Here is a 21,961-nt window from a genome sequence, read left to right as displayed (position 1 = left end):
AGCCGCTTTTAAAAATCGGCAATACGAAATAACTAGACTGCTCCAAAGCGCCAGTCCACCGCCTTGCTGGAGCAGTAAAGCCTCGTCCATTTTTTCAAAACACTCAGAGGGTGCCAAGAAAGTTGTCTGCAGGTGCCGTGTTGGAGACTCCCTGGTTCAGCATTTCATTGCCGATGTCCACTTTTAAAACTTGTCTCTAACATATTTTTAAAAATGGCCTGCAGACGATCATAACTATTTTGAGATCTAATTCATTATAGTAGTGATGAGGAAATTAAATAGCTTGCTACATTCTCCCTTTGAACTCTTTGGGACTTAAGAGTTGCCGAGGCAGGAAAGGGACAGAGTAAAACATAGAATGAAACCTAAAGCGGTAATATAGCACATCTTATTTATACTCTTTGTGCGTTCTATTCCTTTGCTTTGCGGAACAAAGGGGTTAGTTTCAGTGAGAGGATTTACTTTGAAAGTCTTTGTTTGTAAAGTTCTTTGATTCCATCTTCCTAAAAGTAGTCTTGTTGAAGATTCTTACTGTGTAGCATTCCTGAGAGTTGTCTTTTTTTAAAAAAATTATTAACTGAATCTAATTATTGGACGATCCAGGGCCACAACAGTTTGACAAGACTCCCTTAGCATTTGACCCGGTTGTCATACAATGATACACAAGACATGGGCAACAATTCCGCAGGAGACAAGGGGAGTTTGGGAGGGACTCCCACACAACCGAACCCTACAGAGCCAGGAGGTGCCTCAGCAGTGACAGGGACCCCAGGTTGGCTGTGGCCAGTTGGAACCCTGTCCCAAGCGGCGAGGCCATCATGGATGGGGTCCCTCCAGAGACAGCAACATGTGGGCCAGCAATGGGAAAGGTTTGGAGAGAGAAACCCTCGCTGGACTTGCAGCAGGTGACTGGCGGCACTTGGAAGCTGAAAATGTAGCCTTGTGGCAGGAGGGGGTAGAGATAAAATGAGGCTTCCTCGCAGCACGACATTGTGGTCAGCTGGAGGCGCGAAGTACCGAACCTTAACTTCTCAGATATATTTTGTTCAGATTTAGATGGAGTCAAATCCAAATCATGTATACATACCTACCAGCCATGTGACCCACAACCAGCCTTGTGACAGCTCGTGCCCATGCGTCATTGCTCAGAACTTTTGTGAGAAGTTCTGCCAGTGCAGTTCAGAATGTAAGTGACTTAAGAAACGTGTAATTTTTACATCTGATTTAGAAGACTCGCCTCGCTTGGCTGCTTTCTGAACGCTTGGGTTCTGGAAGGTTCCATGTGTTGGGCAAATGTCAAAAGCATTTTAGAGAGTAGAAAGCAAATGCCACCAATATTAGGAGAAGGACAGATTTTATTACATTCCAGTCTTATTTTGTTTTTGTTTTCTTAAATTGGCTGATTTGCACTTACGGAAATACCTAAAGGTCTGTAGAGACCAGCCAAATACTTCCCTGTGATCAGAATGCCTTTCAGACCCCAGCATTGTCCTTGTGTTCTTCTGTGAGATTTATAGTCATGAACAGTCACCCCCAGAGACTAGAAGCACATCACTCCCAGTGTTGCCCTGTAGTGGGCTGTGGCAATGGAATGTCTTCTAGGGTGCCTATTCAGGTCACGGAGGGCATCAGACACAGCAGTGTACCCCTAGCAAATCTGAATATGTCCAGGATCATTTCTAATGCTCTTTCCTCATTGTAAAGCCTGCATGTCAAGGATGTAGTATTTGAAAAGTGCCATACTCGGACTATTTTATGGTGGGTCTTGTGCGGGCAGAGAATTGAGACATACATTTTACAAAATAAAAACAAATTTTAATAGGGTTTTGAAATGGTTAGCAGCCTATGCATCTTGTGGATCCATGAAAGAGAACAGGGCTAGTATTAGGCCTATGCTGCCTTAATAAAGGAGCTTATAGTCCACCACACATTTTCTACTTCCAAGGGGTTGCCGTACGCCCCCACATTGCTTCTTGGCCTTTTGGCTAAGATCGTGTGTAGCAAGTATACCCCACGTTTCTGAGCCACCCCTTGCTGAAGCAGCATGTAATACCACCTCCAGATATGGACTACAATTCCCATGAGCCCTGTCATTGGGCCATGCTGGCAGGGGCTGATGGGAATTGTAGTTCGTGAACATCTGGAGGGCCGTAGTTTGAAGACCCCTGCTCTAAATTATTCTCGCAAAGAGCTGTAGCAGTTGGAGGGGCAAGCTCTGTTTCAATTGGGTACTCCAGCCACTTTCTCCGTTACTATCTCGATGCCTCTTTTTCACCACACGCTATTTTAGAAGATTAAAAGAATGGAAACTGAAGGAACACATGGGGACCTGCTGTTTCACCGAGGTATAAATAAACTTGCTTCAGTTTACCCAGTGTATAATTTATAGAATCGAAGCTTATACCTTAACTTCATTTCCGTGCCTCTGTGGGGTTTCAGCAGTCTTCTCAGCCTTTGAGAGAGGCTCCTTAACCACAATTGGAGTAGGCAGTTCCAATTGCAACGTACAGCAGCTGAATTTTTGCACAACCCTGAAGCCAGTGGCATTGTCTGATTTTTAAGTCAGTGGCATTGTCTGATTTTTGTTCTTTTTTTCTCCTAAAGGCCAAACCGCTTCCGGGTGCCGCCAGTAGCACAATGCAACACTAAGCAGTGTCCCTGCGCTACCCGGGTCGCACGCGTGATCCCTCGATCTCTGCCAGCTTTGACGTGGAGCGGCTGATCATTGGGACAGCAAAAACGTCTCTTGCAAGAATTGCAGTATTCAGCGAGGATCTAAAAAGGTGCTTCATCTCCTGGGTGAACAACACCCACTTGCTGTTCCTTTTCATACCCCTCTAGTATAGTATCATAAATAAGAAATGTTCCCATTGTCTGCTGCTTATTGAAGGGGCCGTGAAACTTCTGGGACCACAGAAGCCTCGGGGATTCTACATTGATACCAAACTTAGAAAGTTTAAAAAATTCTAGAGGGGGGGGTAAACAAAGTCTTTGTGCCTGTGTGCGTTGCTCAACGGATGCTGGCTGTCGGACTACAGTTCCCATCATCCCCTGCTGGCAGGGGATGATGGGAGCTGTAGTCCATAACATCTGGAGGGCCGCGAGTTTGACACCTGTGCTCTAGAGGCTCAGTAACTCCCTCTGTCTCTCTCTTCAAAATGAGGGCAAATCACCTTTGTATGTTGCCTGTCTGTTTGCAGCATTTGGCCATGCATGTATGAACGTAGAATCAGCATTGGGGGAGTATCAATTGGCATTGCCTCATATGCAGTCTAGGCCTTAAAACTACTGGAGCATTTCTGTGGACGGAAGGATTCCTACCTACAGAGAACAATTTTGGGCTAGTTGGAGGGGCAGATGAAGTGTTGCTGTTAAAGGTCCCTGGGCAAGTTTGTAGAAATCACCCCCTTCACAGAAATGTTACTCGCTTTAATTCTGAACCTGGCCCTAAATTAAGGATCAAAAAATCTGTAGGATGGGGGTAAGGTATAACAATGGGAGGTATTTGTCCAAACCTAGGAATGCGTTCCTGCTTACCGGACAGCTTAGATTTTTTTCAAAGATAGTTTAAGACCACCTAATAAAATCACACCAGCTATTTTGAATTGCACAAGTAACTGTGTACAGTCTGCACTCTGCAGTAATTCCAGCAATCCAAAATGGCTGCCATTTCAGTTTAAAATTTTAGGAGCGGGGTAAGCAAAAAAAGATAAGAGTGGAAGGGGAGGGGGGGAGCAGAACTTAGAGAAGGAAGAAAGAAATCGACCCCAGTGGCTGGCAACATGATTCACAGCATGAAGAAGACGCTGCTCTCTTCTGCCGCCATAATATGCTTCCCAGCTGCTGTAAAGTTACAAGTCCTTCAACTTGATGTGCGTTTCAGCCACTGACATCCCATTCCGTCCATTTCATTAGTTATCAAGAATGCGCAGCGGCAGCGTGAGGCATATTAGGGTTGTTTTAGCTACAATTTCCTAAAGCCCCATGGGTTTTAGTAGCTATGGGTTCCATCTTACTAGCTTTTCTGCTGGCTCTCACCCAGTCCCCCTATCAGCGTAGCCCTTGACATACTTGGTTTTCACAGTTCCAAGCATAATGCTCCTTCTTTACCAGAGAAAACAAGTCTGCAACATTGATACAATTATTTTATTTTTAAATTTATTTTTTACGTTTCTAACCCGCCCATCCCTGAAGGGCTCAGGGCGGCAAATATATAAAACCAGTTGCCAAGGTGTGCGTATTAACGCTTTGAAGGCTCGTGTATCAGTTTTATATTGCGTTCTAGCCAGTGAAGATGATCGATTTCAAGGCAAAGTATGTTTAACATCTGGAGCAGAGACTTAGAGGTGATTGTCAGCTATGTCATGTAAGGGGAACCACCTCAATCCCACATTTTGTTAGGTTCGTGTCCGAGAGCTACGAATTCCCCACTGCTCATCCATACGAGGTGTTGTATGTGCAAATAAGCAACCTCTGGCATTGCTCCAGCTAGTTAGGGCTAAGTATTTTCAGCTCAAGAGTTGTTTCTAAGGCACTTGTTTTTATTCTGCTAGCATTTGCTGCTAGCACCTTCTGATGTGGCAGGTTGGGGGATTTTCATTAAGGATCCAGTACAGAAAAACGAATTCATCTCTGAGTATTGTGGCGAGGTAAGAGACAACTTTGACAAGATGTGGGAGTGTTTTTTTTTCCATTGTACTGCTTTGCAAAGAACAAGGCTCAGTTTCCTTTGGTTAAAGTAATAGTTCCTTCACAAGTGTGCCCTGTTGTGCACGTAGGATAATAAAAGTCAGTAATTGTAAAGCATACTGTGGTGGGGATGGAGGGAGTGAAACGAGGGTGTCCAATTAAACATTTAGCATTCTAGTCCATCTTCCTCTCCCCCAAGAAACCCAACAAAGTTTAAAGTATGATTTAATGAGGAATATAATTTTTATCGTATGCTCTGCTATCTTGCTTTGGGGGCCATAGTTTTACTGCCTCATAGGGAAGTACTGCGCTATAGGATTTTATCTGTGGAGTGCTGGACAGACGTTTTCTCTGTAATCGTGATCATAGATGACTGTGGAGAAAGCTAGTTTCTGCACGTATCGGACTGAAAAGATTTAGTGTCCTTTTTTTTTTAAAGAAAAGATGAAATATTAAACTTACAAGGACACAAATAATCCAAACACAGAGAGAATTCACAGAGTCCAGGGATGCAAAAAAATATATTAAGGGTATAGGTCTGGGATAGAGAGGGGGTTTTGAGGGAAAAGAGATAATTACTTGAGATTTAGTGCCCTAAACCTTCAACCTAAGAGGAGGTACATAAGGAAAAGTCCTGTCGGTCCGAAACACAGATCCAGACATTCTGCGGTCATATTTGGCCCCGGAATACCCCAGCACTTGGCCAACTAACTGCAGGCAGGGTTTTTTTTGGTTAGGTTTTGCATAGAAGGCTGGGATACGGTGGGGGAGAGGAACGGCACAAAATGAAACCCCCTGCTTGAATTGCAGTCTTTATCAACACAATCTCTTAAATAAAATTCCAGATTATTTCACAGGATGAAGCAGACAGAAGAGGGAAAGTGTATGACAAATACATGTGCAGCTTTCTGTTCAACTTGAACAACGGTAGGTGTTCTGCCCTCAACTCTGCTTCTTCATCATCTACCCATTACTTCTGCTGAAGCAGGCATGGCGTTCATGTGACTATCAAGGTTTCCTGACTCCGTGCAGCAGGAGGCCAAGAGAAAGGGTTATCAGACCAGAACAATATAGGTTTTCTAACAGTTTGGGGGCAGTGGAGATGGGGGTTAGATCAGTCCCACACCCATGTGCTTTTGAACCATGTGCTGTTACACCCATGTGGAAAACTATAACACCCCCCCATTTGTTAAGAGGGAAAACACATAAAATGATAAGGAATACCAAGTAGCACGGGATTGTATAAGAAAGCCTCGCTGGATGTGGAGCAGGGGTGTCAGCCAGGTGGCCCAGGGGCTGGATCTGGGCCCTTGAGGGAGGCTGATCAGGTCTGTAAGCCAACTGAGACAACCCCCTTCACTCCTTTGGCCTGGCAAGCTGCTCGCCAGGGCAGATCAGGAGTGAGGGGGGATTGCCTTAGCTTGTGGGCCTGAAAAAAACCCGCAACGCTGCCACCCACCCCCGCTGCAGACTTGCCAGTCCAGGCATCTCCCCTCCCACCAAGTGCTGTTCTGGGGCCAGTCAATGCAGCCCCACCCCATGGCCCAACCAAGCCACATTTATTCAGGCCCCGTAACAAAATGAACTTGACCCCCTCTGCTCTAGAGAAATGTAATTGAAGCTGAATATTTATCTGGTTGAAGCAGCAACAAGCGCTGACTACAGTCAGAATAGCCTGCAATAAAACCAGGCACTAGAGCAGGGGTGTGCAACCCGCGGCTCTCCAGATGTTCATGGACTACAAATCCCATCAGCCCCAGCAGGTTGCAGACCCCTGCACTAGAGTAGCTCAACTGCAGCAACGAACTTCAGACAGAGTTTTCTTGCTCCTTAGCAAATCACCATTATGCGCTGTGACTCGATAATTCAGTTTTAGTAGTGCCAAAATCTATTCTAACGAACTGTATTTTTATTTAGATTTTGTAGTTGATGCAACGCGGAAGGGTAACAAAATAAGATTTGCAAACCATTCAGTCAATCCCAACTGCTATGCAAAAGGTGAATAATTTTGTTTTCAGTAGTGCTCAAGTGACGATGCAGATATTTAAGAAATACTCAAAAGGAGGCATTCTACGAGCTTTGCACCAATGTCACTATTTGTCTTCCAGTTATGATGGTTAATGGAGATCACAGAATAGGCATATTTGCTAAGAGAGCCATTCAGACTGGTGAAGAACTGTTTTTTGACTATAGGTAGGTATACAACACCTGACTGATGCTTTGAATTTCACAAATCTGGGCTAGAGAATGTGCCTGCTGTATTCAGGTCATGGAAATGAATCTTGTCAAAATGGTATGCAGAAAGTGCGTGTAATGAGAAGTACTGTGATCCAGAACTTTCCTTAAGTCTCTTAGACTATTTTCCATTTTAGAGTTAGATTGGCTTTGATTTAGTGCAGATGCTGTTAAAGAAAACTGGTTAAAATGTACTGAGGTTTGTTGCTTTCTTTCAGTGGAAGCTGGAGTGCCCCCCAAATCAGGAGTCTTAACCTTTTCTAAACCAATCTTGCTCCTCTCGTTTAGATTTAAGGATCCTCCAGCCCAGCTTTAGCTCTCAACATCTTGTTTTGTTTCTGTCCTCAAATAGTATTGCATAGTACTGTTTTATTTTATTTATTTATTGCATTTGTATACCGCCCTTCCCCGAAGGGAGAGGTTTCAGCGGTGTCTTAAAATGATGAAAAGGAAATAAAATATGGCAGCTCATCATGGAAACAGAAAGGAAGTGGGTACTTTTTTGTAGCCCTAAAAGTTGTTAACTGGCATTCACAGGATGGCTTTCCATGTTGTTACAGATACAGCCAGGCCGATGCCCTCAAGTATGTAGGCATTGAAAGAGAAATGGAAATCCCTTGATATCAACTACCTCTTCTATCAAACAGCTGCCTTATCTTCAGGAGTTTCTAGTACTGTGGGCAATTTTTTAAACATTGAATTGATGCAATTTGGAATGCTGAATTTGCGGAGTACTGTACCTGTGTAATTTATGACAAATTTTTAAACAGTTAATTTTTATTGCCTTCTCACCAGCTGCAACATGTTTTGTACCATTGAACTTTTGCAATAATGCAGTGTGGTACATTTTTCAACCTTGAATAAAGGATACTTGAACTTTGAGTTGGAGTGCTTTCCTTTTGGCTTTCAATAAGGTACGGCTGAAACATAGATACTGTAATACTGGGATGTTTAACAAGGAAGGGAAAGATTTCAAAAATATTCCTGTGAATGATGAGAAAAAAACCCATCATGATACATGTCAAGTTTACACTAAAACTATATTTATGAAAGTACTGTTACATTTCAACTAGTCAGCTCCACCACCTAAAGTAGAGGATATGCTCAAAGAATAGAGAACATTTAATTATGCGCCCCGTTTGTCTTCTGCAAAAGGTAATCTTAAAGCAACAAAATGCACCAAGTCTTGCTCTTGACTGCAGTTAACTGCTTTGAGAGCATTACTCATCTTCCACTATTTGTGTGTGAACTCTTTATTTTCTGAAAGCAGCCGTGTGTCTGTTCATTAAAAAAAAAAAGCTGTGTGAAACTTCCTGTTATGTCTTCCCCCCGTTCACTATTTCTCTCAATTCATCAAAAGAATACTGTTATAAAATTATATTTTTTGAACCCAGTGAAAGCGATTTGAAGGAAGTTCTATCGAAAGCAAAACACTACCCAGTTGGTCTGGCTTTCATAATCATCATAACTTTTTATTTACATTTAAGAAAGATAGCTCATGGAACTTAACAATAAAACCAAACGCAACTTGTACAGAAGTTTTTTTAATTCTGTTTATTTATCACACATTAGAAAATGAAACACACTATACAAATGATTTTTTCATAGCAGATTACAACATGGGCCCCAACCAGACTCTCTCTCCAAGTGCTGCCAACACACCCAAGCGCTGCCGGCATCGACAGCTCGTTTTGTCGTCTAGCCAAAGTATTGATTTAAATGCAGTAGCATGCAACCCTCCACGGAGAAGGTTTCAGATTCCTTCCTGTTCTTAAATTAGGTTAAATGGCATCGGTGTCCATATTTACATACTTGAAATGTATCAATCCTGAGCAAGTCTGATGTAGTCCCGAGACTGGCTGATGGGAGTCCCGGTCTCCGTTATAAAAATGGGAGGTCCAAATGGCAGCAGGCTGGCTGCTATGAAGTTCCGCTGTTCTCATTCGTTCCGTCATGTCACCATTTGCCGAGCGTCACACAGTCGGACGGCTGCTAGAAACTCTTAAGCCAAGTAACTGTAGGTGTCCTTCTCGCCGTCCACCCGTTCCAAGTACTCCTTCTCTATTAGAATGTCAATGCATTTCTGGAAGTGGAAAGAGAAAGCAGGGAGGACTTACTACCTACAGCTTGTCCCCATTTGGTCAGGGACAGATTTCTCCAGGTAAATGATAAAGTAACTCTTTCAAGTAACCTGCTAACTATGACAGTAACTATGGCAGGATATCTGCAACTGTTAATAGAGCCTAAATGGCGACAGGCTATATCACTAGCTCGTTGCAATGTTTTACCATCTGCTCTTCGACAAGGAAGAAGATTGGGGCTCCCGCACCACGAGAGGAAATTTATTTGTGGTCTCGCCCGCAAAGAGACTGTTTGGCATGTCTTATTACAGTGTCCCTTGTATGCGTCTATCAGAGCCAAGTGCCTAGCCCCCTTGTTGGTAGACCAAGTTGAGGCAAGCAACGCACAAAAAACTATTTCTCCTTAATAACAAGAACAATGCGACGTTGGAGGCCGTAGCAAAATTTCTGTGTATTGTTATTTCAATACGCTCTTAACCATCCCTTCCTTATTGTTCTGTTGCTTCTTATGCCGATAAAGGTTATGAAATGAAATGAAGTTCGGGGGAGGGCGGTTTATAAATAATAATAATAATAATAATAATAATAATAATAATAATAATAATAATAATAATAATAATAATAATAATTTAACCTGCTAGTTTGAAAAACAATTAGCAATTGAACAGCATGCAGGGTTAAAAGATATGTTACATGGACAGACTGGAGAAAATGCATGGTGCTCAATAACGTTCTAAACCAGTGATGGCGAACCTTTTTGAGACCCGAGTGCCCAAATTGCAACCCAAACCCCACTTATTTATCGCAAAGTGCCAACCCAGCAATTTAACCTGAATACTGAGGTTTTAGTTTAGAAAAAATGGTTGGCTCTGAGGTGTGTGTTACTCGGGAGTAAGCTTGGTGGTAGTCAGTGGCTTTGCTTTGAAGCAACCCTGCAACTCTTCCAACAGGTGAATCACAACACTAGGGAGTTTACTCAGAAGCAAGCCCCATTGCCAGTAACTGAGCTTACTGCCAGGTAAAGGATCGTGCTTTAGTTCTTCACATGAAAATCAGTGGGGTTTAACAGCGCTTAACAGGATTACCTACACTGCTTCCCCAAAACTAGCTCTTAGGTTTAATGCTAATAATCAAGCCCAGTGGTCCAGGCCAGCCTAGGTGTGTGTGGGGGGGGGGGGGCACGACTTGGTTTGCGTGTGCCCACAGAGAGGGCTCTGAGTGCCACCTCTGGCACCCGTGCCATAGGTTCACCACCACTGTTCTAAACTATTGAAATCACCATAAGGGTACAGCAGACACTGCTACTGACTAGTGCGCACTGCTATCTATACGTGGTCACTTTATATAGTGCGCAAAACAGAAGAGAGTGCTCTAAAAAGAGGACTAAGCATAAAACCTGGTGGTTACTTTACAGATTTCCTATGCATCTCATTTACACAGTATATGTGCTCCCACTACACCAACAAGTTAATTTTCAGGATTTGTAATCTGCTCTTCTACACAAATACTCAGGAAGCGGACCATGTAAAAGTGTGCCCAAAACTGCAACCGAAAGAGCAGCATCAGTATCTAAAGAACATGAAACCTCCCAATAAAACCAGATAAACCATACAAGCTGGGCAAGCAAAGTAACGCCTCATAGGCCCCTTCCGCACACGCAAAATAATGCATTTTCAAACCACTTTCACAACTGTTTGCAAGTGGATTTTGCTATTCCGCACAGCTTCAAAGAGCACTGAAAGCAGTTTGAAAGTGCATTATTCTGCATGTGCGGAAGGAGCCATAGACCAGTGGCCAAAGTGCCGAAATACAGCATTGACTTCAACCCCCTCCAGAGACACCCTGCTCTCCATCGATTTCTGGGAAACCAGCAATGGCTGAGCAGACCTCCTGGGGCATGTAACTACAAAGCTTGGGGGCCGTGGCTGAAAATGCCCTCTCCTACTTATCTACCGGCAGCCATGCTTCCTCAAGGTAGGCCCCTCAGAGAAGGACAGCGGTAGCTGATATTAAATGATGGAGTGGTTCATACAAATGAACCAGGTATCCTGGGCAAAGGCTAATTGCTATTATTTATTTATTTAGACTTGATCCCCCTGCCCAAGGCCAGGTTCAGGGCGGCTACCACGCATATTTAAAATACAGTCATTAAAACTAAGTTAATAATCAATGAAAATCTTCCAAATATAGTAATTACATGGATGGGGATTTAGCAGCACTTTACCCACGTGTCACTCCCAGTAGTTAACTCAGATGTATAAAACCTTATGGTGAGAAAGGAGGAGGCACATACTCGGGATCAAGGTGATGCTATTAAGGCATTTTCAGTTGTAAACCTGGCGGAATTGACGTCTATCCTGCAGGGCCCCTGCTGTCCATCAGCAGTGAGTTCCACCAAACAGGAGCCCGGTATTAAAAAGGTCCTGGCTCTTGTGGAAGACAGCCGAATGTCCTTGGGGCTGGGGACTACCAGGAAATGTGGGGAATATGGGGAGATGCAGTCCCAAAGATTTGGCGCTTTCAAGGCCACAAACAGAACCATGAATTTGGCAACGAAACAATATAGCTACAGTGCAACTGACACAAGGAAATATAACCCCTACACTAAGCCCTCCCTAGGTATTTGGGCTGCCACATTCTGCACCAGTTGAAGCTTCCACGCTGTTTCCAAAGATAGCCCACATGGAGCCTGGGCTGGTAAAAAGCACTCAAGCTACCTAAGAGGATCTAATATCTGGCTGATCTTGCATTTGAAGAAATAGCTTAGGGCAGGGGATCCAACATCTGGCCCTCCAGATGTTCATGGACTACAATTCCCATCAGCCCCTGCCAGCACAATGGACACCCCTGGCTTCAGGGGGATTTTTTGGTTATATGTAAAATGTGAGGCTCCACTGTTAAGCAGCCTCCCAACATTCATGGATTTCAAGACCCGTCGAGCTGAGATAAAACATTTCCTATTTTCAACCACAGCTGGATTACTCAACAAACCTTTATTACTGGGACTCGTGGTTTGAATCTTGATGACAGCTGCGTGAGAACTTCTCCAAGCAATTGCTGATGTTTTAGGACCTTTCTCATCTTCATAATCCTTACTATAGCAGCCTAACACAAAAGAGAACAGTTTTAGGAACACAGCATGACCCTCGGTCAGCCAAAGGTTACACAGGATTCTGGCCATACACCTCCAACATACACAGGTACATTTAATTAGAAGGGAAGAGAATGCTATAGTGCCGTGGTGGTGAACCTTTGGCACTCCAGATGTTATGGACTACAATTCCCATCAGCCTCTGCCAGCATGGCCAATTGACCAAAGGTTCGCCACCACTGCTATAGTGGAACATAGAAGTTTATCAGTAGTAATATCCTAATTCCCTAACCTGTGTAAACTTTCAATGAAAAGATTAATCCACCGGTGACAACATACAGACAGTATGCATGCAGCATTCCCAAATGGTGGAGTGCTGTCTTGGTACCAAGCACCACTTGCATTTCTTACTTTTGAAAGACCTCGCTAGATATTCTGAAATAGCAGTTAGCAACATCCATGAAACTGAACAGAGGCTTTAAAAGTTCCTGCCTGGCAGTGGCATGTATAAGAAGAAGAGGAGTTTGGATTTATACCCCACCTTTCTCTCCTGTAAGGAGACTCAAGGTGGCTTACAAGTTTCTTTCCCTTCCTCTTCCCACAAAGACACCTTGTAGGTGAGTCTGAGAGAGTTCCGAAGAACTGTGACTAGCCCAAGGTCACCCAGCAGGAATGTAGGAGTGTGGAAACACATCTGGTTCACCAGATAAGCCTCTGCCACTCAGGTGGAGGAGTGGGGAATCAAACCTGGTTCTCCAGTTTAGAATCCAGCTGCTCTTAACCACTACACCATGGTGGCTCCCAGATCCTAAACCCGTGGTGGCGAACCTTTGGCACTCCAGATGTTATGGACTACAATTCCCATCAGCCCCTGCCAGCATGACATGCTGGCAGGGGCTGATAGGAATTGTAGTCCATAACATCTGGAGTGCCAAAGGTTCGCCACCACTGTCCTAAACCCAATTTAGGATGTAGAAGCGCTGGTTCAGAGGTCAGAACAGGTGAACCGAAATTCCACCCTGTGCACGTAGTGAGCAGTCTAGTCTGAACAGACATTTAGGAGATCAGTCAGTCAATGGCAGAGTACATACTTTGCAGGTGCAAAGTCCAGTATCTGGCGTTTCCAGTTTTGGGCCTTCAAATGCCAGCCGTCTGTGATGCACTCAAGATCTACATGAAAGCTACATATAATGAAAAATGCTCCACCTTTGTGTATTCCCAAAGAGAAGTCATGCCTGCTTCTAGCATGAGCCTGCTACTGTCACAAAGCTGAAGAAACCGTCCATCCGAGCCTCCTTGTGAAAGCAGCCTATACCATTTAACACACATGTGGAAGTATTTTTCATCTTTCACATAACCATTGTCACTAGCAAAAGACCTGCAAACCTCACCATCTTTTGCAAACATCTGAGACTTTCCAAGGCTCCTGGCTGACCCCACCAGCTACAGAAGGAGAATACCAGAGCACACCCTTCTCTCCAGTTACCTGGATCAGCAGTTTCCTGTCTTCCTCTATGTTCTTGTGTGTCGTTTCCTGTTCCTGTTTCTGTTCAGTTTTCATTGGCACGTTTATGTTTACCCTCAGTTTTTTGCTGTCAGAAGAAAAATTAAAAGCAAACAAATTGCTGTAAAAAAGGCATGCATTCTTAAGAATTATTTCAGTTTCTTCAGAAGGTGAAACATATCTAAATGTCCCTCAAAATAGTTTAACCTTTGGACATATAGAGAGTGAAGACTTGTGGGTGAATTTGCTTGTTAATCTATATCTTTTGATAAACCCCACTCTTATCTGAATATTTACCTAGAATAGACAGGTTGGTCACCAGCAGGTAAGAGTGATTCTAAACCAAAGGCTTTCCTGTCAATTTAATTCAAAGCAGCTCTGACTTATTCAACAGTCTGTGCTATCTTTAATCATGAGAACCTTCATTCTACCATACGGAAGCAAAAACATGTCAAGGAAAGTGATGCGACAATTAGTCCATATGCTTTATTTGGAAAGCAAAGCAGAATTATGAAAAAAAAGGAACAATTTATACAAATCCAAATTTAGAAGACATTTATTCTTCAAAACTGGCTTTTCAAAAAAGGTCAACTACAAAAAGTTATTTAGATTCCCAACGTTCTTATAGTTGCAAGAGAGAAGCAACGAAGAATTTAATCACTGCGCCTCCCAATTTTTCAATGTCTCAGTTTTACCTGTAGAGCTGGCTCCATTTTATCAAGCAACCTCAAGAGTGTTAATTGCATGAGCTTTGGGATGTCTACTTATCTTTATTAACTGCGATATTATGGGTCACCAACCTTTTTATTTAATAAGAGCTGCTTAAACAATATCTTGAGCAACTCTCTCCCCCCCTCCCCCATTGTCCTGCCATAAACCGTGGACTAGGGAGAGAAACAGAAAAACCAGTGTGTGTACTTTGTTCTACGTTTGCTGCAGGTATTATCTATTCTCACTGCAGTGTTTTCTACTTCTGTAATATCACTTTCTGCATTGTTTAACATATCTTTACACTGTGTTTCATAGTTCTATAATCCTCCTATTGGTTATTAGAGGTTTCATCTTACTGAATGCATTGACTTGCACTGTGTAATCTACTTTGACTCTCAGTGAGTTAAAGCAGATGACATAAGTAAATAAATAAATGAAACAACCAGCTAAGCAGTGAAGAGAAAAGTCCTATGAAGTAACAGCTTTTTTTAAAAAAAGAAAGAACCAACCAAATAAAGAGTGTAAAGCAGATCTTTCCACGATCTTTTCCTGTGCCATGCAAGTACAAGCTACTCTGCATCAACCAGTAGCTCCAGAGCTAGTTGTTGGGAGTCCTCTATCCTTTTTGCTTTGACTTGATGAAACAGAAATAGTATCTGGTAACCCACTTCATTTTCATATTATGCAGGTCTCTGAACTGCACCACCTGAGGTGATAGGACCGTGGTGGCGAACCTTTGGCACTCCAGATGTTATGGACTACAATTCCCATCAGCCCCTTCCAGCATGGCCAATTAGCCATGCTGGCAGGGGCTGATGGGAATTGTAGTCCATGACATCTGGAGTGCCAAAGGTTCGCCACCACTGTGATAGGAGGTCACAACCCATTCTTCCTAGTCAGAGCTTCTTCTAGCCATATTCTCAGCATGCCCTGTATTCATCCTCACAGACACATTTCAAACATTCCGGGGCAAAAGGATCCTGCAGCTGTGGGCAGATGGTATCATCTCCTTTTGCAGGTAGTAGAAATTTTAATTTTTTTTAAAAAAGAAATGTTTTAGAACTAGATACTTCAGGGCTCCTTCCCCACCTGAACAAAAGCTTACCACTACAAGTCACCCTGACTGGCAGAATTATGGAAGTGAAGAAGAAGAAGAAGAGTTTGGATTTATATCCCCCCTTTCTCTCCTGCAGGAGACTCAAAGGGGCTGACAATCTCCTTGCCCTTCCCCCCTCACAACAAACACCCAGCAGCGAAGTGGGTGGGCGAGAGAGCTCGAGCTGTGCACTAGCTCCAAGGTCACCCAGTTGGCTGGTGTGTGGGAGTGTACAGGCTAATCTGGAATTTGCCCCAAATAAGCCTCCACAGCTCAGATTGGCATGATCATGGAGAATCAAACCCGGTTCCTCCAGATTAGATACACGAGCTCTTAACCTGCTATGCCACTGCTGCTCCTGGTCGCATAGCTGGGGGTTCACTTCCTCATCACATGCCTGTATCCTGTCAGGTGGGTAGCCATGTTGGTCGAAACGGCAGTGAAAGTAACATGTTTTGAGTCCAGTGGCACCAGTAAGAACCAAACAAGTTTTATTCTTGGTATCAGCTTTCACGTGCACGTACACTCAAGCTTACACCAAGACTAAAACTCTGTCTGAAAGGTGCCACCGGAGTCAAACTTTGTTGTCCTTCAAGGAACTCATCAAACACAATCTTTTAAACCTCACAGCAGTCCCATGCAGCTGAGAGAGAATGTGTGGGCCACGTCCACTTAGGGATCTTTCTAGCTCAGCCACAGTCTACCCGCTCTATCACACCAGCCACTGAGACTCCAAGGGCTGGCACCTTTCTAGCCCTCCTGCCTTTAAGCGGCTCCAAACAGCGTACAAACACCATGCGGGCATCCCTGGCCCCGCCGAACTCCGTTGCGCAGGGTGAGTTCCTAACATGTACCTGGATTCTCGCGGCACATGCAAGAATTCTTAAGGCTGCTTTTCTAGGGAGCCAAGGGACTTCGGGTTTCAGCCTTTATATTCTGCCTTCCTATTTCCAATTCGCTTTCCAAAGAAAGCATCTGGTGACGTTCTTTTAAAAAAAACAACAATTTGTGCAAAATTTATATCATAAGCTCTGCTAGGAACATTGTAATATAATTTGTGCAGAGCAGGACATTCACTTCAGTCCAAAGTAAGGTCAAAAGACAATTCATGGTTATATACAACGATGCTCCTACCCACCCCAATCCATCCAGTTGGTCTAGGTCCAGGGTCAGCAACCTTTCCCACCCAAAGAGCCATTTGGATCCGTTTTCCACGGCCCTGAAGATCTACCTAGCCAGAGTGGCGGCTCCACATGGAGCCACCTCCAGTTTGGCCCCTCCACTCACTTTTCCTGGAGGGACACGCCCATGATACTTTCCGACCTCCAGGCCCCGCGGAGCCGCAGTATAAGGCTGGAAGAGCTGAATGCGGCTCCAGAGCCGTGGGTTGCAGACCCCTGGTCTAGGTTTTTTAAGAGTTCCTTCATTCACTCTGGTAAAGATACTGCTATGGACTGGTGTGTCTGTGCTTAAGTGGGTATTCTGACAGACAAAACTCACTAAACAATCAGTATGGGGTGGAAGATATTTTCACATAATTGCCAACCAAACAATTCTAATACAAGGTCTGGAAATCTGCTGTCTTTATACACAGGAAGTCTGTAGCAGTAATTCTTTCTTACTTTTTATAACCAAGATATAATTTTATTAAGGTATCTGGCTTCAACTCCATCTCATCGACATTCGCATTTTCATCTTCCAGGACCTGTGAACAGACAAAAATGGCAGTGTAAGAAAACATAATTGATTCATACTTTCGGGGAGTGCTGTATGCCTGGTTTTCCGGGCGCAGCCGTAACGTGTTCTAGCCGAAAGCATTCTCTCTGATGCGTTTAAGCTGCATCTGTGGCTGGCATCTTCAGAGGATCATGATGCCAGCCACAGATGCAGGCGAAACGTCAGGAGAGAATGCTGCTCAAACACGGCCATGCAGCCTGGAAACCACACAGCACCCCAGTGATTCCGGCCGTGAAAGCCTTCGACGATTCACACTTCCCTTTCCCACCCCACCCCACCAACTTACCAACAGCTTTGACTTCAACAAAATCTGTAGAACTTGTGCCAAAATATCCTAAAAGCCAGAGGAGAGAAAAGGATCACTCCCGAGTAACGATTTACAACCATGAGTTTACGTGACACATCTTATTAGAGAAAACAAATTCTATCAAGATAAAATAAAGGTTAAATAAAGGTTAAAATGTAAAAACACATTCTATCAATTCTGCAAGTGAAGAAAGCAAAACCCGCAACCGTGCAGATACTGAAACAACGCTACATATTTAATATTTTATACTGCCACGTGCTCTCTGCATCCAAGCACAAAGTCCTGCATTTTGGAAACTCAAGGAGAAATACAATTCTGTAGCAAATTCAAGGCAGGCCAATGTTTACTTTGCGTCTGCGAACTATGGGGAGGGTGATCCCCCCCCCCCTTCTTTCACTTTCCCAAGAGACAGAAATCTGGTATATTTCTAAATGAAAGCTATAATCTCCAGAATACTGAATTCTGTTGCCATGATTATTGGTATGAAACTGCACCGGGCCACAAGAAAAAACAAAGGTCATGAAAAAGATTTTCAGTGGCCTGGGATTAAAGAGTAATAAACCACAGAGCACATGTGCCCCATTTTTTGGTGGAGTGTGATGTCAAGTCATCACACCTCGGACTTGCAGCTAATTCCCATAGGGCGGTGGTAGGCCGAACCTTTGGCACTCCAGATGTTAAGGACTACAATTCCCATCAGCCCCTGCCAGCATGGCCAATTATTAGGTTTAAAATATATAGGAAATTATGACATCCGTTTTGCATAACTTGTCATTTGGGAACAAAGCGCCAAGCAGAAAAAGAGCAGATAATGATGAAACATGAGAGAGTAGAAAGCAGAGAAGGTAAGAGTAAGAGAGAAAGAGGAAACAAGAGTAAGAGTTTAGAGAGGCAGGAGGGGACTTGTACTTCCATTGATTATAGATTATAGAAGAGGAAAAGATTAGAGATAGGATATGAGAAAGTGACAAGGAAGGATAAGAGAGGGAGGCAAAAAAGAAGAAAGATGTATAGAGGTGAGGGACAGGGGAAAGGGGGAGAGAAGGAAAAGGAGGTGGCAGAAGAAGTTATCTAAACAAAGATTTAACTGGTTAATAACATTTCACTTGTAAAATGGATATGACATTAATGTGACATGGTTGGGGGTGGCTGCCTCCAGAACAGAACTGGGGAGGGGGTGCCTGGCCTGTCGAGCCTGCAGCAGTGGTGTGGCGGCTGCCTTGCGAAGGCTTATCAGGCCAACTGAGGACCTCCCCCCACCCCCCCCCCCCCATAGAGTTTTTCTGATAAGCCGCCTCAAGGGGCCGGATTTGGCCCCCAAGCCGGATGTTTGACATCCCTGCTGTGGGGTTTTCAAGACAAGAGACTTCACAGAAGCGACTTGCCATTGCTGTTCTCCAAGTCACAACCCTGAGACTCTTTGGAGGCTGCCCATCCAAACGCTTACCAGGGCTGACCTCGTGGATTTTAAGTGAGATACTTGAAATATGGTTAGGCCTAGCCAGGGAATGATCCAGGTCAGGGTCTTCCATTACTGCCTATGCACTCACCATTTTTATTTGAGTGCTGTCCGTAAGCTGCTGAACGGTGTAGGCATCTTCTGTGTTGTACTGCAGTAGGATTGCCATCTGGAATGTGGATGCCTTCAAGAAAGAGGGGGAGAGGGGTGGTGTTTGAAGAAACTCAAATTCAAGTGATCTGGAGACCTTTTGGCTGCTCTGCAATTTCTATGTCTCTTACCAAGAAAACTGATTTCAACCAATTATGAAGTAAAATGAAATTATTTTGATTTATAAGCAGCTAATGGGTCAAGGAAATGTATTTATTCAGAGGTGTATTTATTCAGAGGTCAAGCTCAACTCAAAGCTTCCATATTCCGTTCCACATAGATGATAGTAGGACTGTACATTCCTTTGGAGCAGCAGTGGCGTAGTGGCTAAGAGCAGCGGCTAAGAGCAGGTGCACTCTGATCTGGAGGAACCGGGTTTGATTCCCAGCTCTGCACAGCTTGAGGTTGTGGGAGGCTTATCTGAGGAATTCAGATTAGCCTGTATACTCCCACACACGCCAGCTGGGTGACCTTGGGCTAGTCACAGCTTTTCGGAGCTCTCTCAGCCCCACCCACCTCCCAGGGTGTTTGTTGTGAGGGGGGAAGGGCAAGGAGATTGTAAACCCCTTTGAGTCTCCTACAGGAGAGAAAGGGGGGATATAAATCCAAACTCTTCTTCTTTGCCACAGAACAAAGCATGTTGGACCTTCTTTGTTGCAGAATGCTCCGCCTGAGTCCTAGTTCCTACCTAGCTCTTCACCCCCCATCTGTCTGAAGGCAAAAATACATTCTGGCATAACTGCTCTTGTATCAAAGTCCCATGTTCAATAATGCACAAAAAAATGCTTTTGACAAAAGCAGTGCATAAAAATGAATGATCATTCTTATAGTTATTCAGGACTACATTCTGCTGCAGACGCGTTCAACTTTCTCAACTGGCTGAACTATCATCTTTGTGGGAAACAGCGTGTATACAGCATAAAAATCAACATGGATGAAAATTGTGGCTGCTTTATTGTTTCATGACGTTCGTGCCCTGCCCTTCTTCCAGGGAACAAAATGTGGAACGACAAGGTTTCCTGGCAGTCTTCCTTACAGACACTGACCAGATCCAAACTTAATTTGCCCGCAGTAAGCCTGCTGCACTACAGGTATCCTGACCATATTTTGGCTCACTCGTTTCCCTCACCACCCCCCAGCCTCACCACATCCAGCCCTTTCCCACGAGTTCTGGGAGAGCCTCTCCCTCCTGCCTGAGTCGGGCCTTCCACAGCATCAGCGGCAGAGGACCGGGCTCGGAGATTTAACTCTGGCTAGCCGAAGCCTCCGCCAGCCCGAGGCTGAGCTCACCTGCAGCGTGTATCTGTTTTTGAAGCAGTTGGTAACCAGTTCCCCTTTGGACAGCTGATACAACCAAGTCAATTTTCTTCCACTATGGCGACTAGCATAGAAAGCGGTAAATCTCTGGTAGCTCCGTTCCAGCTGTATATTAAAAAAGAAAGACATATAAATAAAACAATTTCACATTTCCAGTCTCAACCTCCTGCCATCGGCCTAATTGGATAATGGTGTACCAAGGGGTGTCATCACAGCAAAGATACACTGTGCAGTCAATCGTGGCCTTTCCTCTCAAGTTCCTTTAAAATAAATAAAAAATGTAGGTTGGCTATTGGGGGGGAAGGAGAGAAGGAAGCAGGAAAAGGGGAGGAGCCATCGGGCTTTCAGGAAAGGGAAAGAGGAAATAGTTTAAGGGGGAGATATGATGCCTCCTTGCAAATCCTTGCGGGTTCCTGCTTGTATCTTGATAACGAGATCTGATTCACAACAGCTTACGCTGGAGTAAACTTCGTTAATCTTATAGATACCAGTTGGTTTCTGTTTTACTTTGGTAGAGCAGAGTAACACCACAACTTAAAAAAAACAACCCCAAGCAACTTCAACATCTCGAGCATTTAAGCCATAATTCCCAGGCAGTGATGCCATCTGGAAATTCACTATCCTAAGTAGTTGTCTAACAGCCCATGAAGATGAGAAGGGAGGGAAACAGCCCCCAAAGCCCTCCTAGCCAGTCATATAACCTTGGCTGAACTGGATTTTATTTTAGGCTACTGGCCCCGCAGAAAACAACCACAACTTTCCTGCAAGTTAGGCAGCAAACTGAAAAATTAAATTAAAGTCCCTCACCTCTGAGGGGGAGAGCAAGCGCACAAAGACATTGGAAAGGAGGGCCAGGATCCGAGGAACTCTCGGGACTTGGATGCAGAAGGAAGTCCACTGGGAAGGGAAAGCAAGCTTTATCTTCATTAGCTGACCGCATCAACTGTTCCGCTATTGTAGCCCCAGTTTAAGAGAGAACAAAAAGAAGAGGGATCTGAGAGTCCAGAGCCAATAAGAAAACTCTGTCTTGAGAAATTCTTTTTAAAAGGTGGGATTTGACCAATCTTGCGCCAGCAACGGGTTCTTCCACCTTCTTTCGTTTATACAACCTGCATGCCTGACACATCTTTTATCTAGGTTAGCTGAATGAATTCCTTGACCTATGAGTCAACTCTGACCTTTGAGTCAACCCTCTCCCCTGGGAACCTGGGCTCTAGCTCACCACTTGCTCTCCCACATAACCCTTTTCTGTATTTATGTATTCATCAATTGCTCACTGGCATCACAGGAAGCACAATAATAATTCAGTTCTTAAAACAAAAGAGTGAAATTACGCCCACTTACAATCTAATGGCTCCGAATTGGACAGGTGCTTTTTAAACTGCTCATTCAAGTCCTTGCTTACGCCGATATCCTGGAACATCCTCTGAAGCTTCGAGGTATACTCAAAGCCACATGCTTGCTGTAATCAATCACATCACAGTATTGTCAGGATGCGCATTTTGAGTGAGGAAGGGCAAGCAGCACACGTTCCACTGCGAGACATCTCATTTCCAAAGGCACTGATAATTCAGACAGCTTTAC

At 44.1% G+C, this 21,961-nt stretch overlaps 2 protein-coding genes across 2 annotated transcripts in view; one reads left to right on the top strand and one right to left on the bottom strand.

The window, feature by feature from the left end:
• The window catches only part of EZH2 (enhancer of zeste 2 polycomb repressive complex 2 subunit), a 54,797-nt gene extending 46,991 nt beyond the window's left edge, over positions 1 to 7,806 (top strand). Inside the window, 8 exon segments of the mRNA XM_048511694.1 lie at positions 123 to 137; positions 2,631 to 2,689; positions 2,691 to 2,783; positions 4,554 to 4,649; positions 5,535 to 5,616; positions 6,607 to 6,687; positions 6,798 to 6,882; positions 7,485 to 7,806. Coding sequence (XP_048367651.1) covers positions 123 to 137; positions 2,631 to 2,689; positions 2,691 to 2,783; positions 4,554 to 4,649; positions 5,535 to 5,616; positions 6,607 to 6,687; positions 6,798 to 6,882; positions 7,485 to 7,545 — 572 coding nt within the window. The 3' untranslated portion in view covers positions 7,546 to 7,806.
• Positions 7,807 to 8,369: 563 nt separating this feature from the next.
• CUL1 (cullin 1) overlaps positions 8,370 to 21,961 on the bottom strand; it is a 53,269-nt gene continuing 39,677 nt past the window's right edge. The window contains exons 14-23 of the mRNA XM_048510450.1: positions 21,722 to 21,839; positions 21,185 to 21,274; positions 21,139 to 21,149; positions 20,351 to 20,482; positions 19,002 to 19,094; positions 17,431 to 17,478; positions 17,030 to 17,112; positions 13,583 to 13,688; positions 11,997 to 12,110; positions 8,370 to 9,007 (exon numbers count right to left, since the gene is read on the bottom strand). Of these exons, the coding sequence (XP_048366407.1) occupies positions 8,927 to 9,007; positions 11,997 to 12,110; positions 13,583 to 13,688; positions 17,030 to 17,112; positions 17,431 to 17,478; positions 19,002 to 19,094; positions 20,351 to 20,482; positions 21,139 to 21,149; positions 21,185 to 21,274; positions 21,722 to 21,839 (876 nt within the window). The 3' untranslated portion in view covers positions 8,370 to 8,926. The remainder of the gene's footprint in view (positions 9,008 to 11,996; positions 12,111 to 13,582; positions 13,689 to 17,029; positions 17,113 to 17,430; positions 17,479 to 19,001; positions 19,095 to 20,350; positions 20,483 to 21,138; positions 21,150 to 21,184; positions 21,275 to 21,721; positions 21,840 to 21,961) is intronic.

The sequence above is a fragment of the Sphaerodactylus townsendi genome, linkage group LG11, assembly GCF_021028975.2.
Source record: "Sphaerodactylus townsendi isolate TG3544 linkage group LG11, MPM_Stown_v2.3, whole genome shotgun sequence".
NCBI lineage: Eukaryota > Metazoa > Chordata > Lepidosauria > Squamata > Sphaerodactylidae > Sphaerodactylus > Sphaerodactylus townsendi.
This window is presented reverse-complemented; position numbering and strand designations above follow the sequence as displayed.